Source organism: Cyclopterus lumpus, chromosome 6 (genome assembly GCF_009769545.1).
Source record: "Cyclopterus lumpus isolate fCycLum1 chromosome 6, fCycLum1.pri, whole genome shotgun sequence".
Taxonomy (NCBI): Eukaryota; Metazoa; Chordata; class Actinopteri; order Perciformes; family Cyclopteridae; genus Cyclopterus; species Cyclopterus lumpus.
Window position 1 is genome coordinate 20,935,387 of NC_046971.1, and position 23,631 is coordinate 20,959,017.

Genomic DNA, 23,631 nt, shown 5'->3' on the forward strand with positions numbered 1-23,631 from the left:
GCAGCTCATTTCTACGCATCAACATTCACCGTCTGGTTGAACGAGCGGGATGTGAGGCTGAACCAGCTGTGCAGTCACAGGTTGACTTGGGATTTAAGGAAATTGAGCACCCAATTCTGAATATTTGTTGGCATTACGTGCATTACCTCCTTTGAACATACACAACATTTAGTGTGGATCATATGCACTGTTTTTTTATAACGACTCCTCGCATAATAACTATAGTAGTCCTGAATGAACACAGATGCATTGCAGTTTGAATGCTTTATTTCCTGTATGTACGCATACTGCAGTTAAGTAGCAAGAACTAAAGGCAAACTAGAAAGGACTACAAAATACAACACATGGACCAATACATTTACAAAACATTCAAAATGTTACAAAATGGGCTGTATTGGTCCTTCTATTGTTGTTCTTCAATTTGGATCTTTGTACAAATCGTCAAGATACAATGTCGCCATCACTTTGCACAATTTACAAGTGCCAGGGAGAGACTTCCAGAGCCAGTTTCAAATGGCCTAACCATCAGCAAACTGTCTCCACCGACACGCCCGGAGTAGACCCCCACCCCACCACCACACCTGGGAGACTAAACTTCATCTTCCTGTCCCACTCAGGGATAAAAAGGAATCAAATGAAAGAAGCAGGCAGCTTTTTTTCTTCAATCTACCATTCAGCCTCTGAAAGCAACAAAAAACAAAAAAAATAAAAAGTCAGAAAAAAAGGTTTGTGGGAGGGAAGCAAAACCAAGGACTTTGGTAGTGAGTGAAAATATGTTTTCATGTCTTTAACATGTCAGGATACATTTTATTTGACATGTGCATTGCTCTCCACACATCTACTCGCCCGTTGTCCCTTTTTTCCAATATTTACATCAAAGCATCAAAAAAAAAAAAGAAAGTATATTAAACAGCATGTCCCAATCCACTCTCCATCTCAATTCAGGCCCAGAGAGATAAACAAAAATCGAACTCTTTAGATCCGTGAGCAGTAGTCATTTTCATCCACATTTCGAATGACTGTGGTTGCCAGTTTATCCAGTGCCGACAGTAAAGAGAGAGGGGTGCGTGTGGTGGGGGAGTGAATCAAGGCCGCGGCATCTCTCGAGGGCTACGAGCTGGCTGGTACACAGGCTAGCTGGCACCGGTGCCCTCCATCACCTGCTGGGCCTGCTTCTGTCCCATGCAGCACTGGGCCACCGACTGGAACAGCCTGAGGGGAGAGCGAAGGACGTCAACGTTTATTAAAGCGCAGCAGAACCGGTCAGAAATAAGGCTGCCGGTACTTTATCGTCAAAATCCTCCCTGAAGCGGCAACAATGAAGGCATTCATTACACAAACATGACAGAACTAAACATTTTAAAAACGGGAAAACCTACTTCTCGATCTCGGGAGCACAGTGCACAAAGTCGTGGCTCCAGAACTTGAAGGCAGGATTCTTGATCAGCTCGATGAAGGTGATGAGGAGACCCCACGGGTGAGGCCTGTTCACTATCAGCCTCTCCAACAGAACCCTGGAAGAGACGGAGAACACTTGAACCAACAGCACGTGTAGTTAAAACGGTTTAACTACACACAACTAAACCTGCAGAAATAATGAGATTACCAAGACCTCGACTAAGACTCAGTCTCACCTGGTGATCTGCTCCTGGATGGCCTCGGTGTTGGCCTCGGCAAACAGATAGAGCATGGTGCAGCTGAAGTAGTGAGTGTGGCTGTTGGGGTAGCGCAGCTGATTGGCGATCGCATTCAGGAACAGGTAACGCCCTGGAAATACATGACACCAGGAACCTGAGTGCTCCGCTTTTGTTTAGCACAAATGTTGAATATCTAAAATCGGATGGCAGTGAAAAACATTAAAGGCATTATTTTTTGTATTAGCTCTTAAGATACCACTTTCAGTAAAGTAAACAAAATGTTCAATGCACCTGCAACCCACACACACGCCTGACGTTTTTAGCATTGACTGATGTGGTTCGTATGCTGCCACCTTACCCTCAGTGTCCAGGTCCACGGCCAGATTCTGGAAGATGTCCATGTGAGCAGAGTGTGTTATCGTGCTCATGGAGGGGGTGCTGCCCTTGTTGTGGATGTGGGCGATTGCCTGTGTGCCTACATACAACACTAGAGCGTTGATCAGCTGGATGTTGTAGCGATTCCCTGGCTCGTTAGACACCTGGTGGGATAACGATGACAAGTTAATAAAATATCTCATTGTCCCTTGGAGTCTAATGCTAAAAAATCTAAAAACGGGGTCGAGACTGCTCCTACCTGCAGGTTGCTGCGCAGCTCAGACAAGAAGGTGACTGGTGAACGAGTCTTCAGATAGGAGTCCAGGTCCTTTTTGAACTGGGAAGGCATCACGCCTGTGAAGTTGGTGAGGATACGGGGCGCAATGTTGATCTCACTCAGCATGTCCACCTGCAGCCAATAAGAACACAGGTACATGAGATCTCAGTCTAAACAATGCTGCAGAAACCCTGCCTCCTTGTCCAATCACAATGGTAGGGCGTCCGTACCACACTTAGAGGTTCTGCTGATCTAAGCTACACTTTGAAACATCTGTGAATGTATAATAATCTTGTGCGAGTGTATGTACCTTGAGATTGGGTGTGAAAGGGTCAGGGAGCCTCATATTGCGTGGAAAGGCACTGAGGATAAGGTTGCGGAGCTGGATGCAGTTGGGCGGGATAACGTCACAGAAGCCGTAATGGTAGTCACAGAGGAACTCTGGGAAGTCATGCAGCAGGACGAGGAGCACTCGCAGTGTGCCCTGAAATGGACACAAAATAAACAGACGTCAGAGAGACCAAAAAGGTTTCGTAATCTAAACAGGAAGCATCTGCACATTAGACTAGAACAGTCAACACTCATTACAAAGCTAAACGCCAACACAAGCAGCAATGATACAGAACAGCTGTTATCACTGCAAGCACATGAAGGAAAAACGAGAGAGCACCTTGTAGAGGATTTGCATAGGTTTGTTGAGCTCTACATTCCTCAGGAATGGGGCCAGGTACTTGAAGAGATCGATCAGCAGCTGTGCGTACATGGGCCAACCCTTGAAGAAAACATCAGTCTATTAGACCAAAATTAAAAAAACACCAATATGGGGAAACGGCAACATTTATCCATCAACAAGACGGTTAGACAGTTAAAGAGTGTGTGCAAATCAGAGGGAGTCTTATTATTGCAAACCTTCTGCTGCGGAGTGTGAGCTAGCATCCTGGCGATGAAGATGCGATGGGAGATGAGTTCCAGCCAGGCGTACACAAAGCCGGGAGCTTTGGTGGGTCTCAGGATGTGGAAGGTATTGCTGCACATTAAAAAAGAAAACAAAAAATTAGTCCAAACCAAAGTGCAGCAATCATATATGGACAGAAACATGTATTGGAATATAGGCAATAGGCAAGCCATTTATGGCCGGAGGAGACCCTTCAGATATGATTGCAGCATGTGGATGTCCTACCAGAAGGCGGTGAGTGTCTGAAAGTTGATGGTCTCCAGAACATGTTCGGGAGCGTTGAGCTCCAACAGCAGCATGATGAAGATGCGGTGGTATGGCAGCTGTTGGAATTCTGTCTGACGGACATCATGGTCCTGAATCAGCACCCCAACTACGATACCCAGCACCTATAAAAACAACGTAGGGCAATCGGAATCAAGTCAGTTGGTTTAAGGGTTACCAGCAGTATCTACAGAGATGATGAGCATTTCTGTAATTTCACTTTGGATTATTAAAATCAGGTTTTCCAGAAGAATTCAGAGATACTCCAAGTAATTTCTATTTGAAGTGTTTTTTCAAACAAGGTTTTAACCAAGTAGTTGAATTTAATTATTTAACCTTTTAAATCTTTGATCTAGCATTCTTCGTAACCCTCCTACTTTAGAATGAACCTTGTTGCACGTCTGGTGGGCTCTTGAGATTATAATTTACTTACAGTTTCACTAGATTCAAGTGTTTTGTTACCACAACCACATGTTCTATGATGTGCTGTCATGGTTTCATACTTTGAACTGTTCTGTCACATTCTGTTCTGACGATAAAGTACCTTGTTGAGGAGGTTGATTTTTGTCACTGTGTTGGTGGCCTCTCCAGAGTGTTTGACCAGCAGGGCTATGAGCCGAACAAAGGCATCCAGGTTGTGGTAACACTTGGCCCTGATGATGGCTGCACTGGCTGCTGGGTTGTGCTGCTGCTCAGCCTGCGCCCTATAGCTTATCTCGACACACATTTCTGTGCACAACCGGAAGAACCTTGTGATCAGGTCATCCGTCTTCAGGATGCCCTGCTGGTGCATCTAGAAGAAAAAGAAAAGGAGACATAAGACATCAAAATGGGGTACAAATGTCTTTTGTACTCAACCTTCAAACTGAATAAAAAGAGGGTCTACCTGGCCTACAAAGGCAGAGAAAGCTTTGGTGCTATCCCTGCCGGCAGCTGCCGAGTGATACAGGTTAACCCATTCCCTCAGGAGGTACTCAGCCTTCTCCCGAAGGCCTGGAGGATCGTCATATTCTGACGCCTGTGAAATCCCAGAGTGCATCATGAAGTTGGGTCCGCCGTGGGCCCGGTCAATCATGGCCTCATAGTTGGAGCGAACAACATCCATCAGCTGGGGAAGGCTGGAGAGGAGGACAAAGAGATGGCAGTCAGTTTTAACTCCTCTCACTTTAGAGCCATTTGATTTGATTCAGCAAAAACTCATGATAGACTTTAAAAAAATTATGTATCTGACAGGTAAGGATCTATTGACATCGTTGGGTAAATGATGACAACTAATTGTTTAAGTGTAAAGCATAGCAACATTGAATGAACACAAAATTGATAACCAAGTGGTATAGTATTTTGTTTACCAAGTAGTTGGACTGACTTTGCTGTGGAAATCAGGAAGACATTAAATGAGACAGTGGGGTTCAGATATTTGTGGTCAATGGATAACAAAACAACTAAAGAAAAGAGAAAAGTTTGAACAATGTATTGTTTACCCCTCAGGTGCGTTGGCTCTGGAGTGTGCACAGGTTCTCATTAAAGTCTCAATTGTGTGGAAGAGGTCGGCCTCTGTGACATGGCTGACACTGCGTTCATCCACCAGCAGGAGCTTCACCAGCTGCATGGCAAAAGCGACTGCCATGTAGTGCAGTCCATTTTCCATCGACTAGGAATCAACGAAATAACGTTAGCTTGTCGTTGCACTTGAAATGTCACTTTGCCAAACAACTACTGAAGTAGTATTGATCAAGGTGCAGACCAACATGCAGGGCATTGGCACCTCCAGAGTAGAACATAAATCCAATAAACTATATTGATAAGTTTTTTAAAATATAGTTTTAATATTAAAATGTCCTATATTGATAAGGACATTTCCAACACAATTTAACAGAAGGAAAGACAGATTGAAAACTATTTTCTAAACAATAGTCTCAAGCAGGATTTTAGGACAGCATATCGTTTACATCAAACCAAAACATAAGATGAGGATAAATGTAAATGACTCCGTTTGTAATGTCTACCTGCGCCAGGTGCAGGTCATACTGCTGCATGTTGACCAGGTGGTTTCTGATCAGAAGCTCCACTGCCTCTACGTTGTATTTGTACTCATCACGACATTCAATCAGACACCTGGAAACAATCGCAGCAATAATATTAAATATGCTACACATTTAACTGCCTTATGACAGGAACCACGGGAGGAGGGGGGGAAATAATTGTTCAGAATTACAATATCTAACTTGCAGCTAAGCATGAGTTTGTACAATTCAAATCAGTGAGGGGAAAGGGCGCTCAAGACTGCAACAAGGGATGAACAATGCTTTGAACTCAAATGTGTCCTGACTCACCTGGTTATCTGCTTATTGCACCACTGTGGTCCATAGGCACGTCCATCCTGAAGGGCTTTGAGCACCAGCAGGTGGCACTCCCTGTAGCGGAGCAGCAAGTCGGCATCAGCACCACTAGTGGCATCCAGAAGACCTTCCACAGCCTGGGAAATAGCAAACCAACGTAGTAAAACGCAGGTTGGCGACAATTATGTCCTCAGCTTTGCCTCCCTCACACCATTTCTGACAACTAGACTGCAGCCGTAACACTAACCTTCTGCAGAAGGCCAAGTGCGGCGATGCCGTCCCTGGAGTTCCTCGCCAAGGCCACTGCTTCAAGCAGGCTGCGCAGAGCCTGGGTCAAGGGGTTCATGGCAAGGGCTGGAGGGATAGCATGAAGATGTTGCTCCAGGTCTGCCATGCACTTATCGTAGATCTGAGCCACGTCATCTGTGGCCCATGCCTGTTGCTGTCGAGTTACAGAAAAATTGATTCAAGTTTTCCGGTTTTAACATAACCAACTGCCTCTTTTGTGTTAATGTCATGTAAAGTGCTGCCTGTTTTAGTTTATGTACTGCATTATAAGACATTACAAGATATTTAGGGTCATTGTTTTGGTCTCGACAAAAAATTAAATAAATCTTTATGATTATTAGAAATATAAATGTAAGCTTCCCTTTTCAGTTTGAAACAAACGTACCTTCATGGGCTGAGCCAAGAAGCCAGTGGGTTGAGAGAGATCATTGCTGGGTAAGAAACCTGGAACATTCCTGGCAAACTCCTCATACACAGCCAGTTGTTTTGGGTCCACTCCTCCCACCTACAACACAGAACGTAACTTAGTTACTCTCCTATTGTACTATTGAATTGTATTCATCGGTAGGTAAACAGAATTATGATCCTGTTGACATGTTGGAGAGATCCAGTATCTGATGTTACAGTATGATTTGATTTATTGCATTACTGGATGCCAGTGACCTCACCTTGAGTCTGATCTGCTCAGGCATACGTTCAGCCTGGTAAGTCAGAACAACAGGATCACAATAGCGACGTCCCTCTTGGCGGGCATGCTTCCTCAACTCAAACTCCTGAAAGTTACATTAAAAAAAAGAAAGTTAAATCAAGAAATACTTTTGCAACAGAAAAGATGTGAATGAAACTTTTACACGTCTCATGCACCCTAGCAAAGCAGTATACCTCCTTTGGTCATCAGGCCAATAGAAATTCCAAGTACCCAATCAAATACAACATCCATAATTCTGAAGTTTGCAGAATTATTTTAAACAATGATTGCAATACCTTATCCACTTTGAAACATATTTCATGCTGCAGTGACACTAGCCACAGTTCATGCATTGGAAATGCATTTATATTCTCACCGTGGCTAGTCTCTTGTCCATTTCAGGGCCAGCCTTCTCCACAGCTGTTTTCTGAATGAAGCAGCAAGCCAGTTCACAGTTGTCTTGAGCAATCCTGGCTGCAGCCTCTTCCATCATCTCCCTCTGTTGGGGTGTTGGTGCCTGAGGGAATAAACACCCAAAGTTAAAAAAGCAGGATTGGTACAAGGGAAAGGGTGAGACCGCTCTTTGTGCATAGACTCTTAATCTAATGGAACACAAGCAATAAAATAGGACATAAGCCTCATGTTTGGTTCTGCTTACCCGAAGTGCAGCAGCAAAGCTGTTCTTAAGGTTGGTGGCGATGCTCATGAGCAGGGGCTCGCGGCAGGTAATCATGGCCATGCCAGCGGTCAGGTTTCTCATCATATGGTGGGCAGCCACGCGCATACGGGACTCCTCCGAATCCAGGGCAAAGTCCTTCCTGATGATCTGCTCACAGGTTGTCATGGCTATTTTGATAGAGCGGTCAACCACGGGGTGCACCAGCTCCTGAACCGCTCGCTCTACCGACTGCCGAACACACTGCTTCAACTGGGGATGAGCCTGTAGCAGCGAGATCTAGAGACAAGACATAATAGAAAAGTCAAAAAAGGAATGCCAAATCGTAAGGAAAAAGGAAACAAGAAAATATACAAAAAGAGAAAGTGTGTGTGCGTGCGTGCACATTAACACTTACGTTGACGTTTATATTGATGTGTGGAGCAAGGCCGGCCAAGGCATACACATTGATGTCGTGGTAACTGAACTGAGGGGTGGGGGGCCCAGTGGTTGTGCAAGCGGTGGTGGTTGCAGCTGGGGTTGAGGGAGGGGCTGCAAATGGAACAAAGTCTCCTGTTTGTAACAAAAAAAGAGATACATTTTAAAATCAAATGAAACATCGGATAAATCAGACAACATAAACAGCAAGTGTGCTCATAGGCAGCAAAGACAAGTGGTACTGAGCATTTTAGTGTGACTTGAACGTGGCATGATGTGGCCCATACTTCTGACAAATTACTGGGGTTTTGTTTTCCCATAAGTAAATGACCAAAGGCTGCATTAATTCTGACAGCCAGAGGTAAGGATGATACGTTTAAAGCAAAACAGACAAACAAATGAAATTGAAATGAAGATAGATTCAAACTTCAGATGTGCAGTACATAGAAAGCAGGGCAGAGTTTAAAGTAAAGATGACGCATCGACCTGTGGTAGAAACTGGCAGCATCTCCTCTGGAGGCTTTGTCTCTTTCTTTGGTGCAGACAGCTGCTCCTCCAAACTCTTAAGTTTATCTTTGTCTTTCAGCAAGTTCCCTGGCTTGAGGTCATTGATGTCCAAAGACAAGTTCTTACACAGAACTTCTATCTCAAACTTTAAGTTGAGCTGCAAAAAAACAAGAGAACAATGTGAGAAACAAATTTGTGAAAACTGTTTATTTGTATGATGGCTGGAAGTGGCACCACACTGGCCCTGTAATACAGACTGTGTTGGATCTGACTGGGTTCAGTGTGCAAGCAAACATTTTGTTTTGGAACATGATTACAAATCTGTTACCAGGCCAAAACATGTGGTGGCCTTTTTAACTAGGATTTAGATGGACTACATTTCCAAGAGCTACACAGGAAGACATGTGTATTACCTTGAGATCATGTTCTTGATGCAGCTCAGCGAGGACATTCATGATGGCCATGGTCCAGGGGTTCTGGGGCCTGAAGACCTACAACAGAGAACACATTAGTTTATCCACACAGAACCTCAAACAGTAGAATCATGTAAGCATAAGTCAATTGTATTAACGGAGTGTGTAAACAACTTTGAGTTACTTTTAACTGAAGTAAATATGCCAGCATGACATACTGGGCAGTGGTATGAGGTAATGTCACTGGCATGGAGACACCTCTTAGTCTGAACCTATTTTACTAACCATGCTTCGTAGACTGGACTCCAAAACTTTGGCCACAAAGGGAACTACATACAGTAGCTCCTGCTGGCCTTTCACGTAGGCTTCCAGTAGCAGAGACTTGACTTCCAGATCCTGGCAAAAGAGGAGATATGTCAGCCAACTCCAAAGCAGGCAGATCCTTCACATAATGAAACAACACTCCCAAAGTAATATCACAAATACTTACTGTGTAGAGGATAGGCTTGTTTTTAGCCAGTGTAATCATGCCCAACCAGTGGCCCAAGTTCTTCAGCAGGGAGCGATCAGAGAAATTGGCAGCTGCCTTGTCAGAGGTCAACAGAACCTGAAGTCAAAGAAATTCAGGGATGGGAGTGTTAATACTTTTCACATTCTTCAGTGTTGCTGGGACTGAAAATAAAAAAATGCATCTAATCTGGCATGGTATTTTCATGTCAAGACATGCGGTTCCATAAGAGAGTCTCAGTTGTCAAACTCTTAGTAGTAGACAGAAAATAAGAAAAGGAACAAAAAATGTCTGCTTTAGAAGATGTTAAAGCCCTCGAGTCACCACCTTATCCCTCACTGGTTTACCTTGATATTCCTGTAAGTCTCATTGAGTACCATCTTCACAAACTCAGGGTTCTTGAGAGTGTCCAGGAAGTTGGAGTAGAGGCCGTGAAAGTTGGGCTCAATGCTGACGCGCTTCATCACCAGGTACTGAGACACCCAGGGCATAAACTCTTCCTTCACAGTCTCTTTCAACTCCTCAACCTGAAATATAAGCGTATATGGTTTTTAAAAAAAGTTTCTTTGACCGATAAAGCTTGTGAGATAGTTATGTTGTTTGTTTTCACTTTACCTTCTGCGTCATGTTGGACTGGGAAAGGTTGTTGAAGATGAAAGCAATCTTCTCTTGGACATTTTCCGGAGGCTCGACAATCCTTTCTGTTTGGTCAGTGGCCACCAGCAGTGTGTCAATGTTGGTTGTGTTTATGGAGGGCTGAAGGAAGGAACAAAAAACAAGTGTTATTCTGCATGTTTTACATGCAGAAAAAATATAAACCAATTAAATTGACAAGGCACATATTAGGGTAAATAGACATTAGCTAAGCTAAACTCACAGGCACATCCTTCTTGAAGCTGCTGGGTGTTGGTCTTGTGATGGTTGGGGTCTTGGCTACTGTGGTTGTACTCGTCGTGGTGGTGACTAGAGTGCTTGGCTGACCTGGCTGTGGAGCCTTGGGGACACCAGGTTGCTGCGACTGGGCTTGGACTTGTGCCAGTGCCAGACTGCCAGGGGTGGTGATGGAGCCTTGCATCTTCACCGGAGGGTCCCGTGACTGTTGGCCATACTCAATATACTGCACGCACAGGATATTGAAAGAAGCAGAGCGCGATTTTATTTATCTGTATGTATGAATCCTTTTCTGGGGTCATAGTTAAGACAAAAGAAGCCTTAAAAATGCCAAGTGAAATTAAGGAAACCTGATTACCTCTTGTAAATGGTGGGGGAATTGCAAGAAGTGGGCAATTGAAGCCAGGTGTTGACAATATTGAGGATAGTCCTTTAGTCTAAAAACATGAAGAGTCGTTATTCTGAGACAAAATGACTGTTGGTACATTAATACTCATTTTACAAAAGAAAACATTTCAGTACCTGTTTTTAAACCTATCTAGGGCAGCAATTCCAAAGTAATACATTTTGGATCCATAGGGTTTTCTTAAGGCTTCAAGAACATATCGGAGGGCCAGGCCCAGGGCCATGTAGGTGACAAGACCCTTCTCGATAATGCCACCAAAAAGGCAGGCAGTGATATGCAGCTCCTTGTCTGGGTATTGGGGGAAGAATCGGTATTCCTCAAACAAGTTCCGCAGCATGCAATTGAACACCTCGCGCTCCCGCTTGATGGTTGAATCCTTGAACCTCTGCAGCATCTCCAGTACCTAGGAGGGGGACAACGATGCAGTGGGAGTTAACTTGAAGTGAAACAGTATTCACTGGTGGGTTTGATATAAATGAGGGTTTTTGGCAGAGACAAATGAATAATATCACTACATACTTCATCCACAGACATAGTTGGGTGAGGTGGGTGGTTGTAGATGCGCTGGAAGTAACTGTTTGCCTCATCGTCTATCTCCTTACTAAAGTTCTGGTTTGCCTCGGGCCACACCTGAGAAAGATCAGCTGAAAAATGGAAATAGAAAAAAAGACACTTTTAATCAAAGACTGGTGGAGCAAGAGCAAAGTCATAGACTCGTTAGGTAACATTGTGCAGTCAAGTGATACATCGAGAAAGAATATTTGGATGACGGTTAGACCACTTTTTGATGCTTAAAAAGCAGACGAATTACATGAAATTGGGGCTGTCAGCCTAGGAAGACAGGGAATGGAAGACTGATCTGCATTTCCTCTGTGATTAACCAATTTAGTTTGAAAGTAAAATCATACACCTAAATGTTTACAATATGCTAAAAATCTTTAGCATATTTAAAGTCTTTTACGGGCTCCTGGTAAATACTTCTGAAACTTGTCTTGTAAACTGTATTTGTGAGTAGAGATAAACAGATTGCAATATTCTCGGCTGACTACCTGTTTTTGGTGTGCCAATTCTGATTTTCTTTCCGAGAACTTTAATTGACAGCAAGACTCAATACTTACTTTTCACCACTTTCCCTAAAAATTGTTGTGAAATCAGTGTAATTCTAAGTGTTATTCTTTTACGTCGCCATTTGCATAAAAACACACAATTCAAATGATTGAAATACTTGCATCTTGGTATTAGTAGTTTTAATTATGTATTATAAGCAACTTTGAGCTAGTGTTTTGCCTAATAGTCATTTTACTGAGTAGGTTGAGCGCATCAAAATGAGTCAGTATAACCTCCATTAATGGTAGATGTCATTTCCTTTATAAGCAGGCCTAGAAAGAGACTTTAGATGAATCTCTATTAGTGAGGCACACTAAGGTGCATTGGGACTAAATGAACTACTAAAAGACAAACATAATCACTGCAGAGGAAATACAGTAATGAGCAGAGCTGGGCTCTCAGTCACAACACAACCACTTACAAGCCTCAATCTTACTCTGTTGAAAGGTGGGTGGGTTCAGGCCTGGTGTGCTCATCTTCCTGGTGCCAAAAGGGTCTGTGTTGACAGTTGTCATCCCTAGACTAGAGCCAATACTAGAGCCGATGCCTGTGCCCAAGGGACCTGAAAGCAAAGTAATAACATTTAGCGACAATTTATTCCCGTCTCATTACAATTCAAAGAAGACACAAAACGGATAGTACAATATGACTTGTGCAAGAATGAAAAAATAAAATAGCATAGTACCAGAGTCCATACCAGGGAGCTGGGAGGACAGGCTGCCAATGCCCCCAAATGGTGTGCTGGGGTTTGGGTTGGAGAGTGGTGGAAAGGCCTTTGCTGGGGACTGGGGATTACTGAACGCTGAACTCAGTGAGGTTGGGAAACCCTGCATGCTTTGAGTGTGGGAGGGGGCAGTGCCCCCAAGGTTCAAGGAACCCATGCCGGACAGGGAGTCCATCTATAGAAGAGCAAGAAAGAGAACAACAATAATTAATTTTCAAGTTCTTTTTAGCAAATTGGGAACATGGGGCGGGTTTGGAAAAGGCAAAATGCATGATGTGACCATGTGAAGATACCTGTACAGGAGAGATGGCATCCAGGCTGCTGGTGCTGGGGGCACGTCCCTTTGGCATTACCCCTGGTGGTGGTTGTCGGGCTTTATTCATTACATTGCTGCAGTTGGCAACCATGGTCAGGATAGTCTCTGACAGCTCCTGGGACACGCTCCTGAGGAAACCAAAGTGAAGGAAGTTTGATTTTAGATAGAGTGTATGAGTGATTGGTGTCCATAAATAACTAGACTGCCATACACTACAGATGGTCTTCTGTGGTCAAAACACCATACAATGTGACTAAAGCTAGGCTTCACTTTGACCCTTTATTAATTGTCTAATAATGTCAGTCTTGCTCAAACCGTTTTAAAACTAATAGAACAGTGATGGGGACTGAGCCAAAGAGCCTCTCACCCAGCACAGGACTGCAGGCAAGCTAGCATGGTGGCTAAGGTCTCCGGGGGCAGCTGAGCACTTTTGGGCTGGTCCTTGTCGGGGGCCAGACCCCCCATAATGGACGGGCAACGCCTCTTCAGGAATGTCACGCACGCCTGGATGAAAGGTTCCTGACAAAACAGATAATGATTGTATGATACAAAGTTCTCAGGGTGGTAGTCCCAAATTACAATGACATAAAACAAGAACTTTTGTTAGGTTACGTAAATCAATTGGAAGACTTACTCCATGTTCTCTAATTTTGTCAGTCAGCCATTTATCAAGTTTGAGGTATTCACGGCGAGAGGCAAGTGCAGCGAGGTCAATAACAAAAGCAAATGGAGTTCCATTCAGCAACATCGATAGTGACTGGAGAGGGGGAAAAACAAAAACACACTGGCTGATTGACCATGAAAAGGATACCTACATATTGAATAAGGCAGAGACCACCATGGGATATATGACCCTTTACTAGTTGTAGTCAACACAGAGGGTAAAGTTTAACAAAAGTCCACTTTTCAACAACCCTATTTCCTAATTATTCTGCTTTAGTTTAAAGGTTTTAAGTTCAGAGAAGTCACCATGTGGGTTTCTATTCCGACAAACCTTTAAGTCTTGGGCCACATCGAGGATGCGAGACAGCTTGGCCTGGTCATACTGCTCTCCTCTCATGTACCATTCAGCCATTGAATGCATAATCAGCTGACGGATGGAGGGAGACTGTCCCTGGAAAAAAAAAAACACCAGGTTGTATAAGTACACCTGTTTTATAAGAAAACAACAAAGAGGACAAACGTACCAAAGGGCACAGTGGACACGAGACCTATTGACTTGAAAGCCACAATCAACACCAACCTGTCCATGCCAGGCGTAGTGCAGGATGATGGCAGAGTTAGGGTGGTTACCCAGAAAGATGGGCATTAGGGTAGAGATGAGCTCATGGCGCAGTGTGTGCCAGGAGGTGGAGATCTGCAGCAACGCCAGCACCAACATGTCTGGACAATGCTTGATTGGAAAGCTGAACAGCTGCTTCACCTGCTCATACTGTCCCACCTCAGAGAGCCGAAGCAGGCTCTCCACCAGATCCAGACTTTTCCTGTTAAGAGTTGAGGGCAATCAGTCAAACACACCATCGCCTTGGCCTTGTAACTGCAGTCATTCAACAACTGAACCATATCCACCGAGTCAATCTACACCTCTGAGGAGAGAACAGGGTTCTCTTACAGTATATTATAGCAATCAGCTATGGATAATTAAAATAAATCACCATTGTTAAACATAAGTTATCACATGATATATTGTCAGGAGTGCAGAAGAGCTAAAACTAAAGTAGAAATAAAGCAACACCTTTCTACATAGTACTCAAGAAACAAGATCCATACCAGGTGGCAATCTCCCTGTTGTCATCCTCTGGTGGGGCCTTCAGGATGTCAATGGCCACAGTGTGGCAAGGGTAGTCAGCAAAGGAGAACACTTCTGGGCTCATCAGGGAGTGCTGAATGAATGACAGCTAAAAAAAGAAAATCAAAAATAAGCATTTAAGACGAAGACAACGCTCAACCACTCAAAGCGCTTCTTTTTTTTCTTCAGAGAAATCAATTACTAGTTTGCATTATAATTATTAATCATGATTATTAAGTATGAAAGCATTACAAATAAAAATCCTTAAAAAAACTATTTTGCCACATAAACGCACGAAGTCCCATCATCCCGATGCAGAAGACGTTGGCCAGTTACCTGTCCCTCAGCGTGTTTCCATGGCCGATAGATGAGATCGACGGGGAAGACCTCCATGCCCAACCCCCTCTGGATGCCATACACAACTATATGCAGGCCTTTACTGTCCCGGATTATAAAGCCGGCATGGTCCAGTTCGTATGTCACCTCTTTGAAGTTCAGGTTGGGATTCTAGGGCAAAGAGCAAAAACAGTCTTAGCGAGTTTGTGAAAAGAATGAACTAAAAAGATTACCAAACTCACGGCTGTTTAAATGCAATAGAATGGTGAAACTAATGCAAATGCTGAAATGGAGCTGCAATCTTTATCGCTAAATAGTTTATATTTTAAGAAAGTGTAAAAAAAAAAAAGAAGTTTATATTTTAATGATAGAACTGCTGAGGAACTGATCAATTACCACTTCTTTCACGACGTCGATGAGGACCTCGACATTCCACGTGTGTGCCTGCGAGCCATCGTTCTTGTCCTTACCGTCGCTCCAGATACCACTTCCTGGAGCGGAGATGGACTGAGAGAGAAAAGAACAGAACATTTAGGCGCTGGTGTGCTGAAATGCTAAGAATTCAGAAACCAGTAAACTCAATTCCTAGTTTCTCCACTTAATTATAAACTATCGGTTCGTGTGTGAACAGAAATGGACCACAACCATTTTCAAATAAAGCACCTCACCTGTAGTGGAATGCCATCAGTTAGGCCAGAGTGGGTACGAGCCATCATGCCCAGGACCCTGGCTACCTGGCTAGCAGTCACCTCTCTCACCCCATACTGGAGGATTATGTTTCTGCACTCATCCAGACTGGAAGGACAAAAAGGACTGGTCAGTGTGGACCATCACATTCAACATTCACGTCATTTCAAAATCACACAGATATCGTATTAGTACTATTGAATGTGTTTGTTGTGGGCATAGCCGAGAAGAATTAAAACTAATTCACCTAGCACAGAAGCCATAGCCAACTTCTTGCATGAATTCTGCTAGAGAACTCTCCATCATGGTCTTAGCTAACTCTCCCGAGTCTGGCAGGATCCTGTCCATGAGAATGTCCCGTTTTTCAGGGTACAGCAGTGGTGCGAGCACCACAGGGCAGCGCTCCTGGGGGAAATCTAAAATACAATCACATCTTTATTTTTTTTAATGTGGCAGAGCAACACTGAAATACAATTTAAGTCTGACAAATGCATCTTCAACTGTGGGTATCTGTACTATTCAGCATCTGAAGAACACATTTGCGTCGATCCCCCATACCTCTGCAAAGTGTCTTGAGGAAGGCGTCAATCTGCTCTTGCCCTACCCCGCTGGCTCCCTTCTGGCCAAAGAGTAGATGGGAGAGCAGTAACTGCAAGACCTCGATGGCAATGTCTTGGAAGCCACCTTCCTGGTTACCTCCGAGATCTGCGTCAACGTATGACCGCAGGAGGTCCGGAAGTTTCTGCTTGATGAACTGCGCAGCTGAGACAGTCAGAGACAAGTTAATAAAGCACAGGCTTGCTTTTCTACAATTTGACTGTACTGACCAAAAGTTATACAAAATCTGGTCGTCCAAAAATCAAAGTCAGATCATTTAGACGCCCGTTTCCTGCTTGTGTGTAACCAATGCTTATCCTAACTTGATAAAAAGCAGCATTCACTTATAAAAAAAATTGCCAAAAATTAAAAAAAAGATGCCAACTATTCTTGTCACATACAATCATTAAATCATCATCATCTCACAAATAAGTCAATTAAGTATATTCCTTCTCCTCTTTACTTTAGCCAAACACACTATTGGCCTTTACAGACTCTGCACAATTGTCCAAGTGGTGAATTTAAAATCCTGCTTCCATCTTGGCACAATCGCAGACTCATCATCAGTAATTACAGGCATTAACCATGACAGTCTGTCAACTATTTGGTGGCGTGTATAATACTGAAAGCTTGCCGCGGTGCTGAGGATTGCAAGCAGTCATAGAAAGCAACATAAACAAGTGCAATGCCTTGCTCTGTGATAAACAAGTTCATTTAGTTGCTGGTGCAACACAAATAATGCAATAGTGCAAGAAAGGAATATTGTGTTAAACTTAATGGTGTAAAACATCAGAGCTTTCTGGTTTTAGGGAAAACAACTGTTTATGTGCCTAGCGCATTTCAGCCAAGGTTTAGTCCAACACCATGCAATTAAAAGGGGGTAACTTCAAAGATGTCAGACTTATCGGCAGTGCATTTATTATTTAGAAGTGTTATGATGATGAACAACACTTTAAATTAACATTCACAATAAAACAGTGGATTTCAAAACATCTTTGCTCCGGGTTTACATAAGTCAGGCTCTACTAGAACAACTTACCAAAACCACGAAGGTCTGCGTTGCTGGAGTTGAGCAAAGCAAGTCCAAAAATCACCTGGGTAAATCAATCACACATTTTAAATCCATTTGATTGTTAATACTTGTCCCATGCCAAAATGTAAATCATATACATTGTCATAAACAATGACCCATTCAAAATTGACAGAGCTGGCTTACCTCTTGGACCTTGCTGAGCTTAAGAACTTTACTCAGTTGAGTGAATAAATGGGCCGATGGCTTCAAACTCTGAAAGACAGTTTAAGTATAGTATATTACATGTCAAACACATTTTTTTTATATTTATGAAAACCTGCAAAATGTCTGTACACTCATGGGATTATGAGTTGATGTCTAAGTTGGTTACAGACCAATATGTCAACTGAAAGCCAATGCATTTTTGTAGAGATGTAGAACAGATTAAAAAAAATATTTTTCATTCAGCCAATTGTAACCCCGGACTGCATTTTCTTGCTTGCTTTTATTAGCAAGTCTTTACTCAACTCAGAATGTATCTATCAATAAAGGCTATTATACATTCTGGCTACCACAGTAATAATACAGACAGTCTCATATCGGCTCCTTACCTTCTGGTAGTGCAGGGGATTGTCAACGGCGTAACACAGAGTAGCGATAAAGTTTGGCTTTGATATCAGCGACACACACTCCTGGATCAGAAACTGTGTCTTGGGCAAGTTGAAAAGCAAAACGTACCGAGAAAAAGAAGAGTAAAGAGAACAGAGGCAGGTGAAGAATAAGACAAGTCTCTCACAAGCATCAATATGAAGCAATAAGCTGTATTCATAATCACAATGTGGTTACATCTACAACTTGTTCTACTTCACCCCTCTGTTTTTGTGTGTGTGTGTGAGTGTGTGTGTGTGTGTAAAATGGCAGCTCAACAGTATATACCCCCTAGATGTGGTAAACATCTGAAAGCTGGGAACCTAAAGATTAATCTCCGCTGATGCAAGTGTGTCTTGTCATAAATCTGTAATAAACATTGTATTATTTGTATGCCACCTATTCAAAAGTCAGGGTTAAGACACTTAAGCGGGGTAAAGATGACAGAAGAATAAGGGGGCCATTCCCATTTCCTCTTATACCACAACTTGTTACAACGTTTTTGGTGGTTGATTACAGGCATGGTCGATCTTGTTGTCGATACTAGCAGCTGTTATGCAGTTAAATTCTACCACTGATGACTTGCAGAGGAAGCAAGCTGTTATTGGAGCGATTTGCACGCGACGTGTCTAGCGCCATAATCTAGTTTTAGATCGATTTTTAAAGTACATTTGATTTGTGTGTGAGAGAGATAGTTACAAGGCTGCAGGTCTTGCTCTAACTGGGAAAAAAAGAAGATCTTAAGTGTCAAGCACAACCTTTTATTAGGTACAAAAGTACATATGTTGTATTTTCTGCAACTACGCAACAGATCTACTTTCCATCTATACCAGCACCCGCATGCCAACCTTACCTGAATGGTTATGTGATATTTAATTTCAGGCATGTTAGTTTGACAAATTATTCATAAAACGGTGCAGAAATGCTCCTGTGGATGGAGATCTTATTAGTGAGAAACGTATGCGTGTGGATGTAGTTTACAAATCGACTAATTCACTACAATGAAATGGCTATCATGGGGATTAACATTGACAAACATGAATACAATCAGGCTTATTGGATCCACAAGAGCCCCAGCTTTACAGACATGCCCAATGTATGCAATACAAGGAATGTTTAGGAACCCTACTATGCAGAAACAATTTAGAAAAGGAAAAAATAACACATTTCTACTGCATGCACAAAGTGTCATGATTTTTGGATGGAACAGCATGGAATTAGCATAAAGTGGGCATGTCTGTAAAGGGGAGACTTTTGGGTACTCATAGAACCGTTCCTATTCACATATACTAAAAGATGTGGAGTCAAGGGTTGCCTGTCAATATGGCCATGTCAGAATGCCCTTGCCAAAATGTTGCCTAACTTAGGAGCGTTATTTAGCCTCTTTTTCCGACAAGCTAGCATGACATGGTTGGTATCAATCGATTACTTAAGTGTTACATTTGTTCAAGCTTTAGTCTGCTACAGCCCCTGGACGACAGTGAAGTCGGCCAAAGAGCAGGGTGTTGTCAAGAAGTAGAAAAGAGTAAGTAAGGTAAGAGAAATCATTCATGAAATACAGATTTCCCAGTGCTGCCATTTTTAGATATATGTGAAAACCGGTGCAGAACATACACAGCATCATAAGAGTGCTACAATGAGAGGACTTGGTGTTGAGTAGACTGTGCCAAATTTAAAAGTGCAAAATGGTCAATATCCCAGGAGGTAAATGCTTTCAGCGCAGAGAACATAGTTGTATGCATATAGTGATTTAAGCACACAGTCTCTATACTATACAATCTGGACTTCTGTTAAATGGTATGATTGGGCCAGCTGTAAAAAGGTTAGCCTTTAGATGGCCTTTGCAAATGAAAAGGTTTTGTTTCTTTAAATAGTACACCAATACCAACAACTGCTATTTTTCTCTCTTTTTTAATACATATAAAAAATTTCACAGAGTGTAAAAGTGCACTGTCCCCTAAATTTGGAGAGCACTTGTTTGCCACGGTGGGAAGAATAAACAACCAATTAACTAACCAAAATAACATGTCAGTACGCGTCCAACTTTTCAGATCTTGTCTTGTATGTTATCAACAGTCAATGCTTACTCTTTCTTACTGCATGTCTACAGCTGGGTAAATGACAAATGTAGAAGTGTGTCAGGCTCTATGATCGGTGTTCTGCTTATCTTTAAGTGAGTATGACAAATGTTTGTTGCAGGACGGCAATTATGACAATATGAAATCTTTTTTCTTCCAATTTCATATTAGTACGAACTGACTGTAAACTATTAATCTAGTTTAAAAGAGATCATTGGGGGGGAACCTGTAAAATGCTGAACTTCCAAGAGGGCCAACAACAACCTAACAAAGGCCTTCAGTGTAAAAATAAATATCAATGCATCTCTAATCAAAAATTACCTGGTGAAAGTCCTTGCCACTGCTTTTACCATCGCCACTGAAATCCACATGAGAGAAGAGACAGCGTAGTAAATGCCTGTCTGCCTCAGGGCCGTGACGATTTACAATCTGTGAGAGCACAGGCAAAACATTGAGAATAATTGAACACGGGGATATTTTAAGTACACTTCATCAATAAACTTCCAGATAACTGTTGACTAATGTATTTTAAAAAAAGTACTTGATGTTTTTACTACCACTTACATGCTGTATTTCTTGTTGGCTGGCTCGGTAGTTTTTCTTTGTTAAATTGTCCACCAGATAGCTGATTTGAGACAAAGCCAGCGAAAGCGAGTCAAGATTCATTGCTAGTTGGGGCGGAAGCAGGCGGCCGAGCACGGCGCAAAATCACCATTATTCCCCTTTAGTCACTTCAGTGATAGGTTACTTCTGCCCCCCCCCCAAAGATGTGAAAAATGGGCTTCCAAATTAGTTTTCCGATCAGTGGCTCCTGGTGCTAGGTAGAATCCTTCAGTTTAAAATCAAGTTCAGCATCTGTAATGAAAGAACACAAAAGTTATGTGATTTTTTTGTTTTGTTTAAAACACACAGAAGACGTTTTGCAATAGGAAGAAAAGAAAGTATATAGAGACAAAAGGTGGACTTCGTTTGCAAACAGCCCTATACATTGAGTTATGTTATTTTTCCTTCCAAGCAGGACACTATTTACAATCAATTGGCAACCTAAAATACTGACAGGATTCGAGGCCTACGTGCATAACAAACAGAGTGCCGTGTATAATATTTGAGTCTGTTGCCCGGGCATTAATCCGCCAATACATTGCCAAACTACGGTCAATACCAGTTAAAGCTAAGTAGTTTAGTAGATACCTTCTCGGAGATATTGTAGTTATGTAAACATGCCGTGCCAATAGCATTTACTAGGCCTCGACTGCACCCAAATATCTGGCACAGAGAATGAATGCTAACGTTAGTTAAGTTGCTCACCGAACTGAACAACTTTCCGTGAACAATAGCACGATAACTGTCGAAGCTTTATCAACCAAGTCACAAGTACACAACATTAAAAGTCGCTCAGCAGCCATTTCTGGTGATTAACGGTAATAGCAAGAGTGTAAAAAAAAAAAAATCCCCCACTGAAACAAAGAGCAAGCTAATCCGAGTTAGCAAACGTTACTAGATGGCTTTCTAAATTAACTTACATGTTACCGGACGTTTAGCAACCGTAACATTACCAGACGTCCTAAACGGTGCCATGATAAATCACCACATGGATTTGAAGCCATACTCGCAGAGGAAGTGGGGGAACCTACCGTTAGCTACTCACTTGCGGCTAACATTACCATGACGCTGATAAACACTTGCTAGGGGAAAAGTTTGAGTGAACGGTAGCCAACATGTTTACAGGACCAATGAGCGGTAACACGAGCCGTGGAACCCGCTACACCATCGCGAGCTTCGACGTACTCCATGTTGTAGCCACATAAATATACCAATCAGAATTGCTTATCCGTGTCAATATCCAACATTAACGCTGGGAAAGAGTACCAACTCTCCGTTGGTTCCGAGCTAATGCTACAGAGTTAGCATATACGTGAAGCTAACATTAGCAACATGAGCCCGTTTCAAGCTGGTTTGAATGAATCGGCAAAACCGACTAACGTTGCGTTTATCGTTTTCTTAATACTATGTTTGAGATCCATTTTGTCTAGTTAAGCAATACCTAAGGTTTCGAGATGGTTACACACACCTCGGCCATGAGCGTGAAGGCCGCGTATTGCGGACGGTGTTTGCGCGACCGTGCAGCTCCCGTTAGCAGTAACCTTGTTAACGTTAGCTTGTTTCTACGGCACCGACTAATCTGTGGAACCGCTCAGATTATATGGTAGTTGGAAACGTAAACTGTATTGTAACGTTGCGGAAACGTCACATAGAGGTAACTTCTTCAGCAGAAACACGACTAATATACTCATAGAGAACTAGGTTACCTACGTGGCTAGGAAAACGTTGCTAAATTACAGAAATTTGTTTTTTTTTGATGTGGCCAATATGACAGCTGCTTTTCAGCAAATAGACCGCCCCTGCACTGCTGGCTAACGTACATCCTCCGTATCAACATCGTCGCTATTGTGTTGTATATAAATCGGTCGACGGTTGTTGACCAACTATATAATAAATCTCACCGTGCTCCCAAGAAAGTGATTCAGGTGTTCATCCCTTCTTGTTTCGCACAACAAACTTGACGAAATGGAAGGGTCGCTGTGCCTCCAGTTCAGTTTGATTTTCAAAATAAAATGGCGACTGTCACCACCGCGGCGCGGTCACGGCTCGGCACGGAGTGCGTGAGTTTATCCGCGCGACACAAACGCAAGGTGCTCGCCACTAGACACCTGGAAATTAAGCACGGTTTTATTGTTTCTATATATAATTGCAAAATTAATGGATCTTTTCTTTTGCTTCATTTTCCGGGAAAGTGGATAAACGAAAAATAGAAACCAGAAGGCAATCCGTGAACCATTAATTTATTTATTTCACAAGCTTAACATTATTTGCACTAGAATGACAGACGGAAACAGTTGTGCCTTTAAGTGTCTCTGCATGGAATTTTAACAAATAAGAATATAACCCTGATGTTTTCAGGTTTTTCTGCCCATAGTTCCATAGCTCTAAACTCCACATAATAGGACAGAAGCACTCACTAAGTGCCCAGATGGCCAAAATTGCTGTAGCGTACTTTTTACGCAATTGCACACTCCCATTACACTCAGTCGATCAGGATAATAAAAACTCCCCTTTTCCAAATCATACATCCCCTCCTTAATGACAGGACTGTGTTATTAACAGCTCTCTGTGACAAATAGGCCAGGCACTTTTCTCTCACGAGGGCCAAATGCACCCGTTGCTGGTTTGACAACATCCCAATAAACAATCTGTTTGCTGTTCGTCTCGTGTTCACCATCTTGAACACGATATGGTTAAAGAGACGTTAAAGTTGTTCGTGTCGCTCTATTTTTTTGACCATTCATTGAGTGTAAAGATCCAACAAGATTCCCCTGCGTATTGCCTCACACAGGAATTGCACACGTTTCATGGTCAGTGCTATACAACCACAGGAGGATGGTTGGTATCCTAGGTACACAGGTATTGCCACAAAAAAATAAATTATATATAAATAAATATATATATATATAACATTTCAGTTGGAATCGAGCTGGTGCCCAAAAGTATAGAATGTATAATCACAATGACCAAAAACTGACACGAAATCCCAGGGGACATGACCTAACACCTGAGAATGACATCAGTTAAACATAAAATAAAAAAACTTCCGTTCTGATATAACTCTGCAATGGCCCATGATTATATATAAGATAC

At 42.5% G+C, this 23,631-nt stretch overlaps 1 protein-coding gene across 9 annotated transcripts; it reads right to left on the bottom strand.

Moving 5' to 3' along the window:
- Positions 1–249: 249 nt before the first annotated feature.
- Positions 250–22,580, bottom strand: cnot1 (CCR4-NOT transcription complex, subunit 1). Of its 9 annotated transcripts, none has more exons than XM_034534858.1 (49): positions 22,440–22,580; positions 20,500–20,790; positions 20,257–20,364; positions 17,821–17,919; positions 17,414–17,482; positions 17,237–17,291; positions 16,159–16,362; positions 15,848–16,016; positions 15,582–15,708; positions 15,310–15,420; positions 14,914–15,084; positions 14,559–14,686; positions 14,032–14,272; positions 13,783–13,902; positions 13,423–13,545; positions 13,156–13,307; positions 12,766–12,916; positions 12,434–12,647; positions 12,170–12,310; positions 11,161–11,285; positions 10,758–11,044; positions 10,594–10,672; positions 10,222–10,470; positions 9,960–10,100; positions 9,692–9,871; positions 9,327–9,443; positions 9,122–9,232; positions 8,837–8,914; positions 8,403–8,580; positions 7,897–8,051; positions 7,482–7,778; positions 7,200–7,340; positions 6,804–6,908; positions 6,521–6,640; positions 6,095–6,289; positions 5,842–5,984; positions 5,515–5,623; positions 4,990–5,159; positions 4,395–4,626; positions 4,053–4,301; positions 3,470–3,633; positions 3,199–3,316; positions 2,960–3,061; positions 2,600–2,773; positions 2,272–2,421; positions 1,996–2,176; positions 1,635–1,767; positions 1,380–1,514; positions 250–1,212 (listed from the first exon to the last, which is right to left on the bottom strand). In XM_034534858.1, the coding sequence occupies exons 2-49, from the start codon at positions 20,599–20,601 to the stop codon at positions 1,134–1,136; spliced, it is 7,182 nt and encodes a 2,393-aa protein (XP_034390749.1). In that variant the 5' UTR covers positions 20,602–20,790; positions 22,440–22,580; the 3' UTR covers positions 250–1,133. The 9 variants fall into 9 exon arrangements, with proteins under 9 accessions (XP_034390749.1, XP_034390757.1, XP_034390751.1 ...); XM_034534866.1 differs by having other exon boundaries at positions 252–1,212; positions 10,222–10,461; positions 12,185–12,310; positions 12,446–12,647; positions 17,821–17,913; XM_034534860.1 differs by having other exon boundaries at positions 252–1,212; positions 17,821–17,913.
- Positions 22,581–23,631: the final 1,051 nt, after the last annotated feature.